The 23106-nt window shown below is 44.0% G+C and overlaps 1 protein-coding gene across 3 annotated transcripts in view; it reads right to left on the bottom strand.

Annotated features, from left to right (window-relative positions):
* rnf130 (ring finger protein 130) overlaps positions 1–23106 on the bottom strand; it is a 190674-nt gene that overhangs the window by 40140 nt on the left and 127428 nt on the right. For all 3 annotated transcript variants that reach the window (XM_078231807.1, XM_078231805.1, XM_078231806.1), the window contains exon 4: positions 12313–12395. In XM_078231807.1, coding sequence (XP_078087933.1) covers positions 12313–12395 — 83 coding nt within the window. The remainder of the gene's footprint in view (positions 1–12312; positions 12396–23106) is intronic.

A 23106-nucleotide genomic window follows, 5' to 3' on the forward strand; every position in this document is an offset into this window, starting at 1 on the left:
AACAACATTCGCCATTCTCCAGTCCTCTGGCACCATCCCCGTGGACAGCGAGGACCCAAAGATCAAAGCCAAAGGCTCTGCAATCTCATCCCTTGCCTCCCAAAGAATCCTAGGATACATTTAATCAGGCCCAGGGGACTTATTGACCTTCAGTTTATTCAAAACTGCCAGGACATCCTCCCTCCGAACATCTATTTCCTCCAGCCTATTAGCCTGTAACACCTTCTCTTCCTCAAAAACATGGCCCCTCTCCTTGGTGAACACTGAAGAAAAGTATTCATTCATCACCTCGCCTATCTCTACTGACTCCATACACAAGTTCCCACTACTGTCCTTGACCGACCCTAACTTCACCCTGGTCATTCTTTTATTCCTCATAAGAGTAAAAAGCCTTGGGGTTTTCCTTGATCCGACCCGCCAAGGACTTCTCGTGTCCCCTCCTAGCTCTCCTAAGCCCCTTTTTCAGCTCATTCCTTGCTAACTTGTAACCCTCAATCGAGCCATCTGAACCTTGTTTCCTCATCCCTACATAAGCTTCCCTCTTCCTTTTCACAAGACATTCCACCTCTTTCGTGAACCATGGTTCCCTCACTCGGCCATTTCCTCCCTGCCTGACAGGGACATACCTATCAAGGACATCCAGTATTTGTTCCTTGAAAAAGTTCCACTTTTCATTAGTTCCTTTCCCTGACAGTTTCTGTTCCCAACTTATGCCCCCTAATTCTTGCCTAATCGCATCATAATTACCTCTCCCCCAATTGTAAACCTTGCCCTGCCGTACGGCCCTATCCCTCTCCATTGCAATAACAAAAGACACCGAATTGTGGTCACTATCTCCAAAGTGCTCTCCCACAACCAAATCTAACACTTGGCCCGGTTCATTTCCCAGTACCAAATCCAATGTGGCCTCACCTCTTGTCGGCCTATATCCACATATTGTGTCAGGAAACCCTCCTGCACACACTGCACAAAAACTGCCCCATCCGAACTATTTGACCTACAAATGTTCCAATCAATATTTGGAAACCATCTGCCACATTCCTCCAGTTGTCCTTTGACATTCTGTCATTTACACATTCTGAGCTCTTAAAGGACGCCATTATCACCACTATTTACATATCCTTTGTCTTTTTGTCTATGCCAATCCTATCAAATACAGCCCTCCCCTCACCCTACATTATAACCCTCATCCTATTTTCCTTGTCTTTAGCGCTGACAAAGGGTCATCTTGACTCGAAACGTGGCTCTATTTTCTCTCCACAGATGCTGTCAGACCTGCTGAGATTTTCCAGCATTTTCTGTTTTTGTTTCAAATTTCAGCTTCCACAGTATTTTGTTTTTATTTTAGTGTTGGTAGGTGGGTGTTCCAGACTTTCGACCAAGTAACGGTGGAGGAATGGCAATATATTTCCAAGTTAAGATGGTGTGTAACTTGGGAGGGGAACTTGTGGTAGTTTCTGCATGTGTCTGCACTCCACCCCCTTCAAGGCAGTGGAGGTTATGGATTTGGAAGGTGCTGTCGAAGAAATCTTTGAAAGTTGTTGAAATGCATCCTGTAGATAGTACACATCTATGACATGCCAGTGGAGGAGAAAGCAAATATTTAAGGTAGTAAAAGGATGCCAATCAAGAGGGCTGCATTTGAGCTTCTCGAGTGTTGTTGGAGCTGCAAACGGAGAGTATTCTATTACACTTTTGACTAGCCCCTTATAGATCAAGGAAAGCCACGGGGGAGTCAAGAGGTCGGTTACTCGCCTAGAATACCCGCCTCTGACCAGCTCCTATAGCTATAAAAGTTGAAGTTGGTCCTGTTAAGTTTCTGGTCAATGGTGACCCCCAGGATGTTGATGGTGGGGATTCTGTGGTTTGTAATGGATATTAGTAGGCAGTCTGTCACGAGAAGCGGAGGCAGAGAGTTCAAGAAGTGAAATCAATACATTTGTCCAGGTCCAGACGAGAGCATGAAGCAGCACTGAAACAGTCGTCAATCTGCCAACAGAAGAGTTGTGGGAGGCCGGGGCTAAGACTGGAACAAGGAATGTTCCACATACCCCATAAAGTGACAGGCAAAACTAGGACCCACACCGGTACCCATTACCACACCAGTTGATGGCAGTACAGTTGTATACAGACAGGAAGGAGTGACCCTGTGAGTTCCCATCATGGCGTATGAAGTCAATGTTGTCTTCTGGCATCAGGTCTGAAATAGTCAAGGAAATCTCCTGCCTCCGCTTCTCGTGACAGACTGCCCACTAATATCCATTACAAACCCCCCAGCCACAACAATATACATCTCATCCTATTTTCAACTGTCGTCAGCTCTGATGACCGGGTCATCCAGACTTGAAACATCAGCTCTGTTCTCTCTCCACAGATGCTGTCAGACCTGCTGAGATTTTCCAGCATTTGCTTTTATCATCGCTGGTGGGTCTGTCCTGCCTGTGGGAGAGCTCATCAACATCCTGCGGGGTACCACTGACTGGAAACTTAACTGGATTGGCCACACAACTACCGTGTCTATGAGTCATCCAGACTCAAAATGTTAGTTCTGTTCTCTCTCCACAGATGCTGTCAGACCTGCTGAGATGTTGCAGAATTTTCTGCTTTTGTTGCATTAGTGAACCAGATGGGGATTGTTTTCTTTAAATGATAAGCGGATACCCCACGGCCATCATTAACGACATTAATTCCAGGTTTACCTGATTAACTGAATTTTAATTCCACACATATCATGTTGGGTTTTGAATTTATGTCTCCAGATCATCAGTTAAGGTCAACGGATTAAGAGTAAAGTAAGCTCCATCCTGGTTAGAGGAAGAAGGAGGGGAGGGTGTGTGTGTGTGTGGTGCAGCATGGCAATGAACATTATTTATGTAGGTGGGCTGCAAAATATATGGAAAGAACAAATTTGATAGATCATATGTACTTTTGTTACTTTCCATATATTTTGTTTGTTAGATGGCTATGTTGTTTTGTTCAACACTGGAATGGATAACATGACAGGACAAAGCATGACAGGGGAAACATTTAAGAAAAATTTTCATAGAAATCATAGAAATCATAGAAACCCTACAGTGCAGAAGGAGGCCATTCGGCCCATCGAGTCTGCACCGACCACAATCCCACCCAGGCCCTACCCCCACATATTTACCCACTAATCCCTCTAACCTATGCATCCCAGGACTCTAAGGGGCAATTTTTAACCTGGCCAATCAACCTAACCCGCACATCTTTGGACTGTGGGAGGAAACCGGAGCACCCGGAGGAAACCCACGCAAACACGAGGAGAATGTGCAAACTCCACACAGACAGTGACCCGAGCCGGGAATCGAACCCGGGACCCTGGAGCTGTGAAGCAGCAGTGCTAACCACTGTGCTACCGTGCCGCATTTTAAATGGCATATATTACATTTGACACTTACGCGTAGTCATTCAACTTTTAATGAGGTAAATCCTTGATAGGGATGTAGAAAAAATGGTTACAATATACTTATTGGCAGTTTCCACCCTAGTAAATTGACAGCACATTTTCAGTTCCAATTGGAAGCTCATTTCTGTAATATGATACTAGGGAGAGATGTACTCTGAATGAGATCACTCCCATCAATAAAACGTAAATGCATCTGGATGACTCAAATGCAATAAGGCTTTGATAAAAAGGTCATAATTCTGGTAGAATTACTAAAACACAGGATGGATACACATAAACATGTTCGTTCCCAGAGGGAAAAAAACAACTTTAATATTGATTATTTTTAAATTGAATTTTTTGAATTTGCTTATTTTTAAGCAGGTTGATGAAAAATAGCTGGCAACATAAAGATACATGGTACTGTGGGTTTAGCCATAGCAGTAATTTAACAAATATAGAATGACTTGAAGCGGAAAAATGACCTTCTCCATTCCTTTTGTTTTCCGGTTTAATTTTACAATCATTATCTTGGCAGACCTTGAACATCTGGAATCAGGGCATTGCTGTACAATTAAGTTTCAAATAATAGCATAGTGTGCACACATATTCAACTAAACCACTAATTTAGCATGTGCATGTAAACCTTATGCACCTATTAATACACTTTTGTTTCAGCTCTTAGACCAAGAGCTATGCCCAAAACCACAAAATCACCTGAAACATCAGTTACCACTATTCAGCGAAGAGTCATCGAGTCATTGAGGTTTACAGCATGGAAACAGGCCCATCGGCCCAACTTGTCCATGCTGAGCTATTTTTTTTAAAACCCCTAAGCTAATCCCAATTGCAGCACATTTGCAGACACTCACCACCCTCTGTGTGAAAGAATTGCCCCTCTGGACACTTTTGTTTCTGTCCCCTCTCACCTTAACCCTATGCCCTCTAGTTTTAGACTCTCCTGCCTTTGGAGAAAGCTATTGACTATCTAGCTGATCTGTGCCCCTCATTATTTTATAGACGGCACGGTAGCACAGTGGTTAGCACTGCTGCTTCACAGCTCCAGGGTCCTGGGTTCGATTCCCGGCTCGGGTCACTGTCTGTGTGGAGTTTGCACATTCTCCTCGTGTCTGCGTGGGTTTCCTCCGGGTGCTCCGGTTTCCTCCCACAGTCCAAAGATGTGCGGGTTAGGTTGATTGGCCAGGTTAAAAATTGCCCCTTAGAGTCCTGAGATGCGTAGGTTGGAGGGATTAGCGGATAAATATGTGGGGGTAGGGCCTGGGTGGGATTGTGGTCGGTGCAGACTCGATGGGCCGAATGGCCTCCTTCTGCACTGTAGGGTTTCTATGATTCTAAGACCTCTATTAAAGGAAAAGGCCATTCAGCCCTTCATGTGTATTCCACCATTAAATCATTGCTGACCTGCGCCTTCGCTCCACAATTCGTTATTGTTACTTAGCAAAACATCTGATCAAGCTCAATCTCAGTCCCAGAATCCACAGTTTATCTATTTGTGGGAGTGTTTCAGATTTCCACAATTCTTTGTAAGAAGGAGTGCTTCCTGATTTCACTCTCAAATGGCCTGGCTCTAATTTTAAGTTATTTTCCATCATTGCTCTGAATTCTGCTCCCCTTCCCACCTCCCAGAGGAAAGTGTCTTTCTATCTACGCTATCAAGTTCTTTAATCATTATAAGCATGTAGAGTCATAGAGGTGTACAGCATGAAAACAGGCCCTTCGGCCCAACATGCCACCTTTTTAAAAAAAAACGCTTAAGCTAGTCCCAATTGCCCGCATTTGGCCCATATCTCTCTATACCCATCTTACCCATGTAACTGTCTAAACGCTTTTTAAAAGACAAAATTGTACCTGCCTCTACTACTACCTCTGGCAGCTTGTTCCAGACACTCACCACTCTCTGTGTGAAAAGAAATTGCCCCTCTGGACCCTTTTGTATTTCTCCCCTTTCATCTTAAACCTACGCTCGCTAGTTTTAGACTCCCCTACCTTTGGGAAAAATATTGACTATCTAGCTGATCTATGCTCCTCATTATTTTATAGATCTCGAAAAGATCACCCCTCAACCTTCTACGCTCTAGAGAAAAAAATTCCCAGTCTATCCAGCCTCTCCTTATAACTCAAACCATCAAGTCCCGGTAGCATCCTAGTAAATCTCTTCTACACTCTTTCTAGTTTAATAATATCTCTTCTATAATAGGGTAATCAGAACCGTACACAGTATTCCAAGTGTGGCCTTACCAATGTCTTGTACAACTTCAACAAGACGTCCCAACTCCTGTGTTCAATGTTCTGACCGATGAAACCAAGCACGCTGAATGCCTTCTTCACCACTCTGTCCACTTTCAAAGAGCTATGAACCTGTACCCCTAGATCACTTTGCTCTGTAACTCTCCCCAATGCCCTACCATTAACTGAGTAAGTCCTGCCCTGGTTCAGTCTACCAAAATGCATCACCTTGCATTTATCTAAATTAAACTCCATCTGCCATTCGTCAGCCCACCAGCCCAATTGATCAAGATCCCGTTGCAATCCGACATAATCTTCTTCACTGTCCACTCTGCCACCAATCTTGTGTCATCTGCAAACTTACTAACTATGCCTCCGATATTCTCATCCAAATCATTAATAGAAATGACAAATAACAGTGGACCCAGCACCGATCCCTGAGGCACACCGCTGGTCACAGGTCTCCAGTTTGAAAAACAACCCTCTAAAACCACTCTTTGGCTTCTGTCACCCAAGCCAATTTTGTATCCATTTAGCTACCTCACCCTGGATCCCATGAGATTTAATCTTATGCAACAGCCCTACCATGCAGTACCTTGTCAAAGGCCTTGCTAAAGTCCATGTAAACAACATCAACTGCACTGCCCTCATCTACCTTCAGAAAACTCAATCAAATTTGTGAGACATGATATTCCATTCACAAAGCCATGCTGACTGTCCCTAATCAGTTCTTGCGTCTCTAAATGCCTGTAGGTCCTGTCTCTCAGAATACCTTCCAACAACTTACCCATTACAGATGTGAGGCTCACCGGCCTGTCGTTCCCAGGCTTTTCTCCTGTAGCCCTTTTTAAACACCGGCACAACATTTGCCACCCTCCAATCTTCAGGTAAATCACCTATGACTATCGATGATTCAAATATCTCTGCTAGCGGACCCGCAATTTCCTCCCTAGCCTCCCACAATGTTCTGGGATACACTTCATCGGGTCCCGGGGATTTATCTACCTGATGCGCTTTAAGAATTCAGCACCTCCTCCTCTGTAATATGTACATTCCTCAAGACATCATTATTTATTTCCTCAAGTTCCCTAACATCCATGCCTTTCTCAACAGTAAATACTGATGAGAAATATTAATTTAAGAATTCATTCATCTCTTGTGGATCAGCACATAGATGACCTTGTTGATCCTTAAGAGGCCCTACTCTCTCCCTAGTTACTCTTTTGGCCTTGATGTATTGGTAGGAGCTTTTTGGATTCTCCTTTGTCTTATTGGCCAAAAGAATCTCGTGTCCCTTTTTGCCCTCCTGATTTCTCTCTTAACTCTACTTCTACACCCCCTATATTCTTCAAGGGATTCACTTGATCCCAGCTGCTTATGCATGTCATGTGCCTCCTTCTTCTTCTTGACCAGGGCTTCAATATCCTGAGTCATTCAGGGTTCCCTACTTCTACCAGCCTTGCCCTTCACTCCAAGAGGAATGTGCTTACCCTGAACCCTGGTTTTGAAAGCCTCCTACTTACCAGATGTCCCTTTGCCTTCCCACAGACTCCTCCAATTAACTTCTGAAAGTTCCTGCCTGATACCGTCAAAATTGGCCTTGCCCCAATTTAGAATTTTAACTTTTGGGCCAGACCTATCATTCTCCAAAGCTATCTTAAAACTAATAGAATTATGGTCACTGGTCCCAAAGTGATCCCTAACACTTCTGTCACCTGCCCTTCCTTATTTCCCAAGAGGAGGTCAAATTATGCCCCCTCTCTAGTCAGGCCATCCACATACTGAATGAGAAATTCCTCCTGAATACACGCAACAAATTTCTCTCCATCCAACCCTCTAATACTATGGCTATCCCAGTCAATGTTGGGAAAGTTAAAATCCACTACTATTACCACCCTATTTTTCTTGGAGTTATCTGTAATCTCCTTACATATTCCCTCCTCAATTTCCCGCTAACTATTTGGGGGCCTATAGTACAACCCTATCAAAGTGATTTCCCCCTTCTTATTTCTCAATTCTACCCATATAGACTCAGTGGCTGAACCCTCGGATATATCCCCTCTCAGTACTGCCATGATGTTTTCCCTAATCAAAAGTGCAACTCCCCCTCCTCTCTTATCTCCTATTCTATCTTTCCTATAGCACCTGTACCTTGGAACACTGAGCTGCCATCCTGTCCCTCCCTTAGCCATGTTTCAGTAATTGCTATAATATCTCAGTCCCACATCCATGCCCTGAGTTCATCTGCCTTGCCCGCTAGGCCTCTTGCATTGAAATAAATGCAATTTAATCTGGACTTCCCTTGCTCTCTGCTCTGCTTTTGCCTGAACTGTCTGGTACTAGGATAACTGACACTGCCTTTACTACTTAGTGTGCTCTCTTTAGCTTCTGTGTTGTGCTCAACCTTCTCTTCTGTCTCCCTACTGCTTTGGGTCCCATCCTCCTGCCAAACTAGTTTAAACCCTTCCGAGTGGCTCTAGCAAATCTCCCGCCAGGATATTAGTTCCTCCTCCAGTTCAGGTGTAACCTGTCCCTCTTGAACAGGTCACCCCTTCCCCAGAAGAGATCCCAATGATCTAAAAATCTAAATCCCTGCCCTCTGCACCAGCTCGCAAGCCACACATTCATCTGCCTAATCTTCCTATTCCTATTCTCACTGTCATGTGACACCAGTAGTAGTCCAGAAATTACCACTCTCGAGGAACTGCACTTTAGCCTTCTGCCTTACTCTCTATATTCACTCTTCATCCCTTTTCCTATCTATGTCATTGGCGCCAATATGTACAACGATCTCTGACTGCTCACCCTCCCCGTTAAGAATGTCCTGAACCGTTCAGAGACGTCCTTGACCCTGGCACCAGGGAGACAACACACCATCCTGGAGTCTCAATCGCAGCCACAGAAACGCCTGTCTGTGCTTCTAAATAGGGAGTCCCCTATTACTACTGCTTGCTTGCTCCTTGCCCAAATCCTGCTCTACAGCAGAACCAGCTGTGGTGCCACAGGCCTGGCTGCTGCTGGTAACTTCCCCTGACAGGTTACCCCCTCAACAGTATCCAAAACGGTATACCTGTTTGAAAGGGGAATAGCCACAGGAGACTCCTGCACTACTTGTCTGCCTCTCCTGGCAGTCACCCATCTACTTGACTGAACCTGTGGTGTGACAACCTCCCTGTAACTAATGTCTATCGCAGTCTCTGCCTCCTGTATGCTCCGCAGTGCATCCACTTGCCGCTCCAACTGAACAATGCGGTCTGTGAGGAGCAGCAACTGGACACACTTCCTACAGACAAAGTTGTCTGGGAGACTAGATTGCTCCCTAATTTCCCACATCTGGCAGTAGGAGCATACCACATACCACTTCAATCAGATCATCCTTCAACCTTTTAAACTCAAGGGAATACAAACCAAATTGATGCAACACACACTCATTATTTACCCTTTAAGTCCTGGTTCATTCTGAGCTGCATTTCCCCCAAGATCAATATAACCTCCATTAATGCGTGATGCCCAAAATTAAATGTCATATTCCCGATAAGGCTTAATCTCACTGAAGCATCAGTTCCTCACTTTTGAATTCAAAACTAATTGAGGATAGCAATTTATTATCTCAATAAGAATTAATTTCCAAAAGCAAAAGCCTCTCCTCGCCTTGTTCATTTTTGTTCCTCACTGAAGGGACTATTTTTCATATATACCAAGACTATGCATCTAATAAAGCCAAGTCTAATGTGATCAACATATAGCATCTATACATACACATATTTTCATAAAAATTATTGAATGATCAGGAGTAAAAATCCTCCCATTTAAAGATACTACTTCCTTTAACAAAAGTGAAGAATAGAGCAACAAGGCAAGATGCTTTCTCCAAAGGAGAACATAAAACAAAAAGACAGTAACTTACTTTCCCTCACCGCATCATTGATAGTTCCAGTCAACACAAAACTCTAGGGTCTTTGCAAACATGATCTGCCCAGCCCGAAGCCAAAGAATGGCAAGCCGTAGAGTGAGGTACATAATACAACCTTAAGTGCCAGCAAAAGAGCTTCCAGTTATCCTCTTACTATCTTTGTCTTATGATGAGACTCTAAATGTCCCAAAGTAGAGACTGCAGGCTAGGTTTGTTCAATTATTTGTTACTGAACAATCTTCTATATAGTGGAATTGTTTGTCACACACAATTTTGCCTCCAATTCCTTTCTCAAACTTGCTTTTGATAAATTTAATACAAATAAAGGTAGGGATGTCAGTGCTGGGAAATACAATAGTTTCTCATTTATGGTGCCCATGTCACATCCCAAAGTCAGATATGGTGTGGTTAAGTACAGACTTAAGTTCCCTCTGCACTACTCCAAGAATGTCATACTCCAAACTTTAAAAAAAATTGCTTATGGCAATTTTGCACTCTCTGCTGTTTCTACATCAGCCATCCTCGGACTGGTGCCACTTTAATAGCTGGAAGGTACAAATCCAGCTCAGAAGGAAGTGCACTGGGTGCTAAGTACAATCTCACATCAAACCTTTTTATTCTCTCTGCCTGCATCACATTTCAATTTTCACTGCCACACGATGACGATATTCAATCCACTGTATCGTCAAATTCCAAATTTTATGCATTTCCCTGTCAGAGGTTCCAATATTTTCTAATCATTCGATTTCTTATATTTCACAGAACATGGGATTTACAGCTCAGAAACAGGCCATTTGACCCAACATCTCGGTTCCGGTGTTTGACTCCACTAAAATCTCCTCTCAACATTCCTCATCCAAATCTATCATTATCACAGCTAGTCCATTCTCTCTCGTATGTTTATCTACTTTCCCCTTAAATGCACCTCTGCTCTTCACTTCAACCATTGTGATAACGAGTTCCACATTCTCACCAGTCTTTACATAACGAATTCCTTACTGTATTTCTTAGTGAGCATCTTACATTGATGGTCTCTAGTTATGTTCATCCCCACAAGATGAAACATTCTCTCTGTACCCACTCAAACACGTCATAATTTTAAAGACTTCCATTAGGTCATCCCTCAGCCTTTCCTTTTCAAGAGAAAAGAAGCCAAACCTGTCAATCCATCCCTGATAATACCCATTCATTTCTGGTATTATCCATGTAAATCTTCTCTGTATCTGCTCCAGTGACTCTCAATGTTGTCCTTCCAAGGATTGATACAGGTCTGCAACTTTACTAATGTCCCCATGTAATCTGTTGCTCTCCACTTCAGTATTGGTCCTTCCAGTCTGGCATTATCCACAACTCAAGTCCAAATTGTTCACACTATCTTTCTTGAAGCCAGCCAGCAAACCAATCTGCTACTTGTCCCTTGACTCCACATTCTCTGACCCTATTCATTAGTCTATTGGGTGGCACCTTATCAAAGGGCTTTTAAAAGTCCAGATAAATTACAGCTTCTGTATTACTACTGTCTATTCTCTCTCCATGACCTCCAAAAAAATTCAACAAGTTTAGTCAAACAAGACTTTCCCTTTTGAAATTCATGTTGGCTATTGATTATTATATTTCTCATTTCTAGGTGCTCTTCTATTCTCTCCTTTATTAGATACTCCATTATTCTTCCCACGACCGATGTTAAGATGACTGGCCTATAATTGCCTGGGCATGTTCTTTTCGCTTCATAAACATAGAAATTACATCAGCCATTTGCCAGTCCTCTGGAATTACACCTTTTTCTATCGTATCATTCAATATGTGTAATAATGCCTCTGCTTTTTTTCCCCCAGATTCTTGTAAAATACATGAATGAAATCCATCCAGACAACTACAAGATTGAGCGGACACAGATGGAAAATTCTGATTCAGAATAACTTTATATCTGATTATTTTGGTGTCATTTCATATCTGTATCCAGATTTAAATAATCTTCCTTGAGTTTTATTTGTATCTTCTGATTATTTATAGGCATAATTCCAAAACAATCCATCAATATAGTCATCAACTCAGATTTCTCTACTGTGCCTAATTTCCATTAAAAATTAAGTTATATATTACGCTGATGTGGCATAGACACTGATTCATTGAGGAAATAACCGTGATTGCTGTCCTCCCATGTTCAATTCCTCAAACTGCAATTTGTTCAAAACTCTTACACCCAAACCTGATAGCACGCCAAGTCTTCCTTGGTTTTCATACCCATTCTGTTGCATTCCACCGGCTCCAATCCAGCACATTGATATATTTTAAATGAGAAACATGACTCAAAGTTCCAGAACTTCCTACCTTTAATAAAGTTGTCTTCAGCATTGTATGCCAGTGGATGTACTCAGCTCTTCCAATTCCAGCCTCCAGTGCACTCTGCATCAATGCACCTTTAGTATTTCATTTTCGGCAGTACAGCCTCTAGCCACCTTGGTGTTACACTCTGCAACTATCTAACTAAAGTCTCCACTTCTTGCGACCTTCAAAATTCATACCTTTAACCCATTCCTAGTCTAACCCTAACCCCTAACTACTCATCCATTGTTACCTCACTGCTTTTGTTTTCATCTTTTATGCTAAGAAAAGGGATAATTTCTTTGTTTAACGGGCAAGTAGTTACTGTTTTAACAAAATATTATAGCAGAGGGATAATGCAATCCATTTCTGCAAAACATATGACATGAAGTATATTCTCACATATTGAAGAGCTTACTTGCATGGCAGAATTCTGACCACATCTTTGGATTTGTATCCCTCGATGCAGACTGCACAGTGATCAAACTCTGGGTCAGTTTCCTGAAAAATACAAAAAGATATAAATAGTTTAATAATTGCTCGTTAATAATTGTTCACTGTTAATAAATTGACTTTTTAAAAATTTCTCTTAGCAGATATTGTTTAATCTACACATATATAAAATATTTCCCAATAATGCAGATAAAATATTCCCAGTAATCCAGATTTATGTCGCCACGTATCATGAAGGAACAAGCTGGTCTGCAGCAGTGATGACACGTGGGTTTGAGTAAGCTGTGCTTACTTTTATGGTTAAAGTAACATATCAAGCTTTATGGGTAAATATATTACCTGGCCCGGCACTAAATCCAGTAGAGGCAGCTGAGGGACTTCACTGGTGCATTCTGGGAGAAGTCGGCCCAGCGACATCTACTAAGAAGTGGGAAGTGGAAGATCTGGTGTCAAGGAGCGGTAAGCTCAAAACACTACATTAGTGTTTCCCTCCCTCTCTCCTCCTCTAACCAAAAAAAAAAGGCCTCCCTGGCGCCAGGGTCCAGAATGTCTCTGAACGGGCAGAAAGCATTCTGAAGGGAGAGGGTGAACAGCCAGTGGTTGTGGTGCACATTGGTACTAACGACTTAGGTAGGAAGAGTGAGAAGGTAAAAGTGAAGGTAAGAGTTTTATAAATTTTCTTAAATAATTTAATTGGTGCTAGAAATGTCAGTCAGTGGAGTTAAGTGCTGCACTTGTGAGATGTGGGAAATCTGTGACGCTTCCAGTGTCTCTGACGACTACATCTGCAGGAAGTGCACCCAACTGCAGCTCCTTTCAGACCGCATGGATAGGTTGGAGCAGTTGGATGCACTTAGGAGCATGAAGGTGGCGGGAAGCGCCATAGACAAGCTTTAGAGACGTGGTTACACCCAAGGTGCAGGCAGATAGATGGGTGACCGCTAGAAGGGGAAGGCAGTCAGTGCAGGGATCCTCTGTGGTCGTCCCTCTCTCTAACAAGTATACCGTTTTGGACACTGATGGGAGGGGTGGCCTATCAGGGGATAACAGCAGCAACAGCCAGAGCAGTGGCACCACGGCTGGCTCTGTTGTTAAGCAGGGAGGGGCAAAGAGCACTAGAACAATAGTTATAGGGCACTCTATAGTTAGGGTTGCAGATAGGTGCTTCTGTGGATGTGAAAGAGACTCCAGGATGGTATGTTGCCTCCCTGGCGCCAGGGTCCAGAATGTCTCTGAACGGGCAGAAAGCATTCTGAAGGGAGAGGGTGAACAGCCAGTGGTTATGGCGCACATTGGTACTAACGACTTAGGTAGGAAGAGTGATGAGGTCCTGCAGTCGCAGTTTAGGGAGTTAAGTAGAAAGTTAAAAAGCAGGACCTCCAGGGTTGTAATCTCAGGATTACTCCCTGTGCCACGTGCCAGTGAGGCTAGAAATAGGAAGACAGTACAGCTCAACACTTGGCTAAACAGCTGGTGTAGGAGGGAGGGTTTCAGATATTTGGACCATTGGGATCTCTTCTGGGGCATGTGGGACCTGTACAAGAAGGACAGATTGCATCTAAACTGGAAGGACATAAATATTCTGGCCAGGAGGTTTGCTAGTGTCACACGGGAGGATTTAAGCTAGTTTGGCAGGGAGGTGGGAACCAAAGCAAAGGTGAATTAACTGAAGGGGAATCAGAGAATAGGGCCAGTAAGATTCAGAGAAACAGCAGGCAGGGTGTGGTTGCTAATCAAAGAAGGTCTGGTGGACTGAAGTGCATTTGTTTCAATGCAAGAAATGTAACAGGTAAGGCAGATAAACTTAGAGCTTGGATTAGTACTTGGAACTATGATGTTGTTGCTATTACAGAGACTTGGTTAAGGGAAGAATAGGAGCTTAACGTTCCAGGATACAGATGTTTCAGGTGGGATAGAGGGGGATGTAAAAAGAGTGGGGGAGTTGCACTAATGGTTAAGGAGAATATCACAGTTGTACTGCAGGCGGACACCTCGGAGGGCTCATACATCAAGGCAATATGGATAGAGCTCAGGAATAGGAAGGGTGTAGTCACAATGTTGGGGGTTTACTATAGGCCACCCAACAGCCAGTGGGAGATAGAGAAACAGATATGTAGGCAGATTTTGGCAAGGTGTAAAAGTAACAGCGTTGTTATGGCAGGGAATTTTAACTTCCCCTGTATTGACTGGGGCTCATTTAGTGCTGGGGGCATGGATGGGGCAGAGTTTGTAAGGAGCTTCCAGGAAGGCTTCTTAAAACAGTATGTCGAGAGTCCAACCAAGGAAGGGGCTGTACTAGACCTGGTATGGGGAATGAGCCCGGCCAGGTGGTCGATGTTTCAGTAGGAGAGCAGTTCGGGAACAGTGACCACAATTCAGTAAACTTTAAGGTATTGATGGATAAAGATAAAAGTGTAGCCCTCAAGTTAAGGTGCTAAATTGGTGGAAGGCTAATTACAACAATATTAGGCAGGAACTGAAGAGTGTAGATTAAGGGCAGATGTTTGAGGCTAAATCAACATCTGGCATGTGGGAGGCTTTCAAGTGTAAATTAATAGGGATTCAGGACCTGCACATTCCTATAAGAATGAAAGATAAATACGGCAGGTTTTGGGAAACTTGGATAACGAGAGATATTGTGAGCCTAGTCAAAGAGAAAAAGGAAGCATTTGTCAGGGCGAGAAGGCTGGGAACACATGAAGCAGGTGTGGAACACAAGGAAAGTAGAAAGAAACTTAAGCAAGGAGTAAGGAGGGCTAAAAGGGGTCACGAAAAGTCATTGGCCAGCAGGATTAAGGAAAATCCCAAGGCTTTAAATACATACATAAAGAGCAAGAGGGTAGCCAGAGAGAGGATTGGCCCACTCAAGGACAGGGGAGGGAATCTATGCGTGGAACCAGAGGAAATTGGCGAGGTATTAAATGAGTACTTTGCGTCAGTATTCACCAAAAAGGACTTGGTGGATGATGAGTCTGGAAAAAGGCGTGTAGTTTGAGTCATGTTGAGATCATAAAGGAGGAGGTATTGCGGTTCTTGAGAAACATTAAGGTAGACAAGTCCCCAGGGCCTGCTGGGATATACCCCAGAATACTGAGAGAGGCGAGGGAGGAAATTGCTCGGGCCTTGAGAGAAATCTTTGTATCCTCACTGGCTACAGGAGAGGTCAACACAGTAAGAAGTCTCACAACACCAGGTTAAAGTCCAACAGGTTTATTTGGTAGCAAAAGCCACTAGCTTTCGGAGCGCTCACTGCTCCTTCGTCAGGTGAGTGGGAGTTCTGTTCACAAACAGGGCATATAAAGACACAAACTCAATTTACAAAATAATGGTTGGAATGCGAGTCTTTACAGTTAATCAAGTCTTCAAGGTACAGACAATGTGAGTGGAGAGAGGGTTAAGTACAGGTTAAAGAGATGTGTATGGTCTCCAGCTGGGACAGTTAGTGAGATTTTGCAAGCCCAGGCAAGTCGTGGGGGTTACAGATAGTGTGACATGAACCCAAGATCCCGGTTGAGGCCATCTTCACATGTGCGTAACTTGGCTATCAGTCTCTGCCCAGCGACTCTGTGTTGTCGTGTATCGTGAAGGCCGCCTTGGAGAACGCTTACCCGAAGATCAGAGGCCGAATGCCCGTGACCGCTGAAGTGTTCCCCAACAGGAAGAGAACACTCTTGCCTGGTGATTGTCGAGCGTTGTTCATTCATCCGTTGTCGTAATGTCTGCATGGTCTCCCCAATGTACCATGCCTCGGGACATCCTTTCCTGCAGCGTATCAGGTAGACAACATTGGCCGAGTTGCATGTGTATGTACTGTGTACCTGGTAGATGGTGTTCTCACGTGAGATGATGGCATCCGTGTCGATGATCCGACACGTCTTGCAGAGGTTGCTGTGGGAGGGTTGTGTGGTGTCGTGGTCACTGTTCTCCTGAAGGTTGGGTAGTTTGCTGCGGACAATGGTCTGTTTGAGGTTGTGCGGTTGTTTGAAGGCAAGAAGTGGGGGTGTGGGGATGGCCTTGGTGAGATGTTCGTCTTCATCAATGACATGTTGAAGGCTCCGGAGAAGATGTCGTAGCTTCTCTGCTCCGGGGAACTACTGGACGACGAAGGGTACTCTGTCCGCCGTGTCCCGTGTTTGACTTCTGAGGAGGTCGGTGCGGTTTTTCGCTGTGGCACGTCGGAACTGTCGATTGATCAGTCAAGCGCCATATCCTGTTCTTATGAGAGCATCTTTCAGCATCTGGAGGTGTCTGTTGCGATTCTCCTCATCTGAGCAGATCCTGTGTATACGGAGGGCTTGTCCGTAGGGGATGGCTTCTTTAACGTGTTTAGGGTGGAAGCTGGAGAAGTGGAGCAGGAAAGGATGTCCCGAGGCATGGTACATTGGGGAGACCATGCAGACGCTACGACAACGGATGAATGAACACCGCTCGACAATCACCAGGCAAGAGTGTTCTCTTCCTGTTGGGGAACACTTCAGCGGTCACAGGCATTCGGCCTCTGATCTTCGGGTAAGCGTTCTCCAAGGCGGTCTTCACGACACACGACAGCACAGAGTCGCTGAGCAGAGACTGATAGCCAAATTCCGCACACGAGGACGGCCTCAACCGGGATCTTGGGTTCATGTCACACTATCTGTAATCCCCACGACTTGCCTAGGCTTGCAAAATCTCACTTGCAAAATCTCACTAATTGTCCTGTTTGGAGACAACACACATCTCTTTAACCTGCACTTAACGCTCTCTCCACTCACATTGTCTGTATCTTTAAGACTTGATTACCTGTAAAGACTCGCATTCCAACCATTATTTCGTAAATTGAGTTTGTGTCTTTACATGCACTCACCTGACGAAGGAGCAGCGAGCGCTCCGAAAGCTCGTGGCTTTTGCTACCAAATAAACCTGTTGGTGTTTGAGACCTCTTACTGTGTTTACCCCAGTCCAACACTGGCATCTCCACATTACAGGAGACGTCCCAGAGGATTGGAGAATAGCCAATATTGTTCCTTTGTTTAAGAAGAGTAGCAAGAACAATCCAGGTAATTACAGGCTGGTGAGCGTTATGTCAGTGGTAGGGAAATTATTGGAGAGGATTCTTCGAGACAGGATTTACTCCCACTTGGAAATAAGTGGATGTATTAGCGAGAGGCAACATGGTTTTGTGAAAGGGAGGTCATGTCCCACTAACTTGATTGAGATTTTCGAGGAAGTGACGAAGATGATTGATGAAGGTAGGGCAGTGGATGTTGTCTACATGGACATCAGTAAGGCCTTTGACAAGGTTCCTCATGGCAGAGTGATGCAGAAGGTGAAGTCGCACGGGATCAGAAGTGAGCCGGCAAGGTGGACATAGAATTGGCTCGGTCATAGAAGTCAGAGGGTAGCAGTGGAAGGGTGCATTTCTGAATGGAGGCCTGTGACAAGTGGCGTTCCTCAGGGATCAGAGCTGGGACCTTTGCTGTTCTGTTTGTAATTTTATATATAAGATTTGGAGGAAAATGTAACTGGTTTGATTAGTAAGTTTGTGGACGACACAAAGGATTTGTGGATAGCGATGAGGACCATCAGAAGATACAGCTGGATATAGACTGGTTGGTGACTTGTGGGGAGAGGTGGCAGATGGAGTTTAATCCGGATAGATGTGAGGTGATGCATTTTGGAAGGTCTAATACAGATAGGAAATATACAGTAAATGGCAGAACCGTTAAAGAGTATTGATAGGCAAAGGGATCTGGGTGTACAGGTACACAGGTCACTGAAAGTGGCACCGTAGGTGGAGAAGGTAGTCAAGAAAGCATTTGGCATGCTTGCCTTCATCGGCTGGGGCATTGAGTTTAAAAATTGGCAAGCCATGTTGCAGCTTTATAGAACAGGCCGTACTTGGAATACAGTGTTCAATTCTGGTCGCCACACTACCAGAAGGATGTGGAGGCTTTGGAGAGGGTACAGAAAAGATTTATCAGGATGTTGGAGGGCATTAGCTATGAGGAGAGAATTTGGAGAAACTTGCTTTGTTCTCACTGGAACGATGGAGGTTGAGGGGAGACCTGATAGAAGTCTACAAGATTATGAGGGGCATGGACAGAGTGGATAGTCAGAAGCTTTTTCCCAGGATGCAAGAGTAAATTATTAGGGAGCATAGGTTTAAGGTGTGAGGGGCAAGGTTTAAAGGAGATATACGAGACAAATTCTTTACACAGATGGTGGGTGCCTGGAACTCACTGTTGGGGGAGGTAGTGGAAGCAGATACGATAGTGACTTTTAAGGGGCATCTTGACAAATACATGAATAGGATGGGAATGGAGGGATATGGTCCCCGGAAGGGTAGGGGGTTTTAGTTCAGTCGGTGCAGGCTTGGAGGGCCGAAGGGCCTGTTCCTGTGTTGTAATTATCTTTGTTCTTTGTTCTAAATGATACAAAATTAGAAAAGTTCCAGATTTATGCTGAGTTACCTGATTCCAACTAAGGTGATGTGCTTAATTTCAATATCTTAGGATCAGGGAGAATAGAAAAGCAAAGATCTAACCAATTGTGTCCTCTCCAATGCCCAAGTCAACTTGTAAACCAATCAGCATCCTTTTCTCCTGCAGTATAAATTGTGATCATTTGAAATTTTGGTATTCTTGCATTTGTCCTATGAGTGCAAGATGAAAAGCTTTGGCACACGTTTCTCTTTTTAGCAATAGAGAGACAGAATAGAAACTTAAAGCAGATCAAGTCCAAAGGGCATGAGTTTCCATTGGGTTTCAGGACTCTGCCATCAGACTCAAATAGTGGTCAAAAACCCTCCCTGTGTGAGGAACAGTTTATTTTCTCCGAATTGGCCAATTAGTGACCAGAGGGCAGATTCGCCATCTAAGTGTGGTGAGTGGACTCTCAAAGTTGGAGGGTCAATAAAAGGCTCTTCGCCTTGAAAATAGCAAGACATCATGGTAAGCGAGGAGAGGATGCCTCATGATAGGTGCACCCTTTCTCCAACTTTTTACATTGAAATAAAACAAATCAAGCAGCCAAGCCACCGTTGTGTGGTTGAGGGGAGCCTTTCCACAGGATAGCCTGCAGCTGCAACTGAATCCAGGCAGCAGGGAGAATCTGTAAGCCTGCCTGGAGTGCTGCCCCCGGTGTGTTGTCAGGAGGTGGCCTCTAGGTAGCTCTACAGGTAGCTATACCTGCTGTTAACTGGAGGCTGACTGGAAAATCCCAGTCGACCTCCGACAATATGCTTTTAAATGCCTCAATTAGATACCCCTAACCCCACTGTCAGGAAAATTTCCAGGAAGCAGGATGGATTTGGGGAATTGGCATGCCAGCGCGCAGTGTGAAATTCCATGCCTACCTGCCATTAGGGGCTAGAAATTCACTCTTGGACTTAGATTCTCAGCTGAAAATGGCATTAACTTGGCCAAGCTGACACAATGCAGCAATGTATAAGGTGTTAGTAAAACTACTTCCATCATCAGTTCTTCTCATTATAACCTTGATCTAGCACCATGAAGCTGGATAAAAGTTCTGCAGATCCTGTTACAAATGACACATTGGTGCAGCAAACTGCTGCAAATGTCATTAGTGACTGAATGCAGAACTATTACACTCTAAAAGCAGAATAGTTCTGTTTTTAAATGTTTGAGACCATCTATTCAAAGCTGTCGTGTAACCTGTCTTTTTATTCATTCATGGGATCTGAGCAGCACTGACAAGGCCAGGATTTATAGCTAATCTCCAATTGCCTTCGAAAAAGTAGTGACGAGCTGCGTTTGTGATGATAGTGTGCTTTTGATATATTTTATGTTCAAGGGGAATGTTCTAAAAAAAATTTCTAAAATCAGCTTTTTTCTGTAGGCAGTTGGTATATCTGGAAGGAATGGAGCTCAGATGCTGGGAGAGCAGAATAATTACTCATTTTAGCAATGTAGTGTTTACTTAGGAGAAAGCTAATGGATTTGCGTTTATAAAGATTTCCCCTGGGGTTTTTGGTTAGGTTGATTAACAGGGCCATGTGATAATGTGGTCAATGGGAGGAGCAAGGTTTGTAGCAGAGAAAAACAGCTTTCAGTTCTGTCTGGGGTTGTTTAAAGACAGAGCTGCTCTGAAAATCAAAACCTGTCTGAAAGCCTTAGGACTGTGTAAAATCCTTATAGCAAGTATATTCATGGTTGCTAGTACTATTTAACGTAGAATTTTAAGTCTGTAGACGAATGTTGCTTATTTGGAACTGAAACAGTGATAACTTAGACATTTAAGTTGTTTCCTTTCTTTTTTTAATGTCGTTCAACTATTAATGGTTACACTGTTTTATATTTAAATTGTGGTATGAATAAAGCTTGTTTTGATAATGTATTCCTTATTTTCAGTGGAATTACTTCAGGAGGAATGCATCCTACCCTTCACATAGAAGGGTATCGGTGTCTAGTCTGGCTTCATAATACACCTTGGGGTTCGGTTACAAGACCTGAACACCTTCTTAAACCATTGCAGTCCACGTGGTGTATGTATACCCAAAGTGCCGTTAGGGAGAGTGTTCCAGGATTTTGACCCAGAGAAGGAATAGCGATACAGTTTCAAATCAGGATGATGTGCAACTTGGGGGTTGCAGAGTTCCCATGTAATTGATACTTATTTTCGGAGGTCAAGGTCACAGCATTGGAAGTTGCTGTCGGAGGAGCCTTGGCGAGTTGCTGCTGTGCATCTTGTAGCACACGGTGTGTTGGTGATGAAGGGAGTGAATGTCGAAGGTGGTGGATGGGATGATAATCAAGCAAGCTGCCTTGTCAAGTGTTTCTGGAGCTGCACTCACCCAGGCAAGTGAAGAGTATTCCAACACATTTGTGACTTGTAAATGGTGGACAGCCCTTCGTGGTTCAGAAGGCAAATTACTCTTTGGAGAATTTAACCTGTTCTTGTAGCTACCACATTTATATGGCTGGTCCAGTTAAGTTATTGACCTTGCCAGGATGTTAATCTTAGACCAAAAGACATAGGAGCAGAATTAGGCCATCGAGTCTGCTCCGCCATTCAATCATGGCTGATAGTTTTCTCATTCCCATTCTCCTGCCTTTTCTCCATAATCCCTGATCCCCTTATTAAAGAAGAACTTATCTATCTCTGGCTTAAAAGACACTCAATGACCTGGCCTCCACAGCCTTCTGTGGCAAAGGGTTCCACAGATTCACCACTCTCTGGCTGAAGAAATTCCTCCTCATCTCTGTTTTAAAGGATGGTCCCTTTAGCCTGAGGTTGTGCCCTCTGGTTCTAGTTTTTCCTATTGGTGGAAACATCCTCCCACGTCCAGGCTTCGCAGTATTCTGTAAGTTTCAATAAGATCCCCCCTCATCCTTCTGAACTCCAACGAGTACAGACCCAGAGTCCTCAACCATTCCTCATATGACAAGCTCATCATTCCAGGGATCATTCTTGTGAATCTCCTCTGGGCTCTTTCCAAGGTCAGCACATCCTTCCTTAGATACAGGGCCCAAAACTGCTCACAATACTCCAAATGGGGTCTGACCTTATACACCCTCAGAAGTATATCCCTGCTCTTGTATTCTAGCCCCCTTGACATGAATGCTAACATTGCATTTGCCTTCCTAACTGCTGACTGAACCTGCACATTAACCTGAAAAGAATCTTGAACAAGGACTCCCAAATCCCTTTGTGTTTCTGGTTTCCTAAGCATTTTTCCATTTAGAAAATAGTCTATGCCTCCATTCCTCCTTCCAAAGTGCATACCCTCATACTTTTCCACATTGTATTCCATCTGCCAATTCTTTGCCCACTATCCTAGCCTGTCCAAGTCCTACTGCAGTCCCCCTGCTTCTTCAATACTACCTGTCCCTCTACATATCTTTGTATCATCTGCAAACTTAGCAACAGTGCCTTCAGTTCCTTCTTCCAAATCACTAACGTATATTGTGATAAGTTGTGGTCCCAGCACTGACCCCTGAGGCACACCACTGGTCATCAGGTGCCATCCTGAAAAAGACCCCTTTATCCCCACCCTCTGCCTTCTGACAGTCAGCCAATCCTCTATCCATGCCAGGATCTTACCCTCAACACCAAAAGCTCTTAACTTATTGAACAGTCTCCTATGCGGCAACTTGTCAAAGGCCTTTTGGAAATCTAAGTAAATCACATCCACTGGTTCTCCTTTATCTAACTTCCTTGTTACCTCCCCAAAGAACTCTAGCAGATTTGTCAGACATGACCTCCCCTTGACGAAGCCGTGCTGACTCAGTCCTATTTTATCATGCACTTCTAAGTACTCCGCGATCTCATCTTTAATAATGGACTCTAAAACCTTGCCAATGACCGAAGTCAGGCTAACCGGCCTATAATTTCCCATCTGCTGCCTTCTTCCCTTCTTAAACATTAGCTACTCCAGTGATTCCTGAAAGATCACCATCAATGCCTCCACAATTTCCTCAGCTATCTCTTTTAGAATGCTGGGGTGTAGTCCATCCGATCCAGGTGATTAATCCACCTTCAGACCTTTCAGTTTCCCCAGAATCCTTCTCCTTAGTGATGGCCACTACACTCACCTGTGCCCCTTGATTCTCCTGGAGCTCTTGTTTTTGACCTTGCCAGGCAGATCCCATTGTGAGCTGCAGTGACCACATCTCCAGTAAGTGTTGGTTGCTCAAAGAATTTTGGCTCAGAATTAATGAGCGGGAGTCTAAGCTTCAGATGCTGCGGCACATCCGTGAGGTGGAGAGCTACCTGGACACTTTGTCTCAGGAGGCAGTCACACCCAGTAGATTAAGTACCT

The sequence above is a fragment of the Mustelus asterias genome, chromosome 16 (genome assembly GCF_964213995.1).
Source record: "Mustelus asterias chromosome 16, sMusAst1.hap1.1, whole genome shotgun sequence".
Classification (NCBI taxonomy): domain Eukaryota; kingdom Metazoa; phylum Chordata; class Chondrichthyes; order Carcharhiniformes; family Triakidae; genus Mustelus; species Mustelus asterias.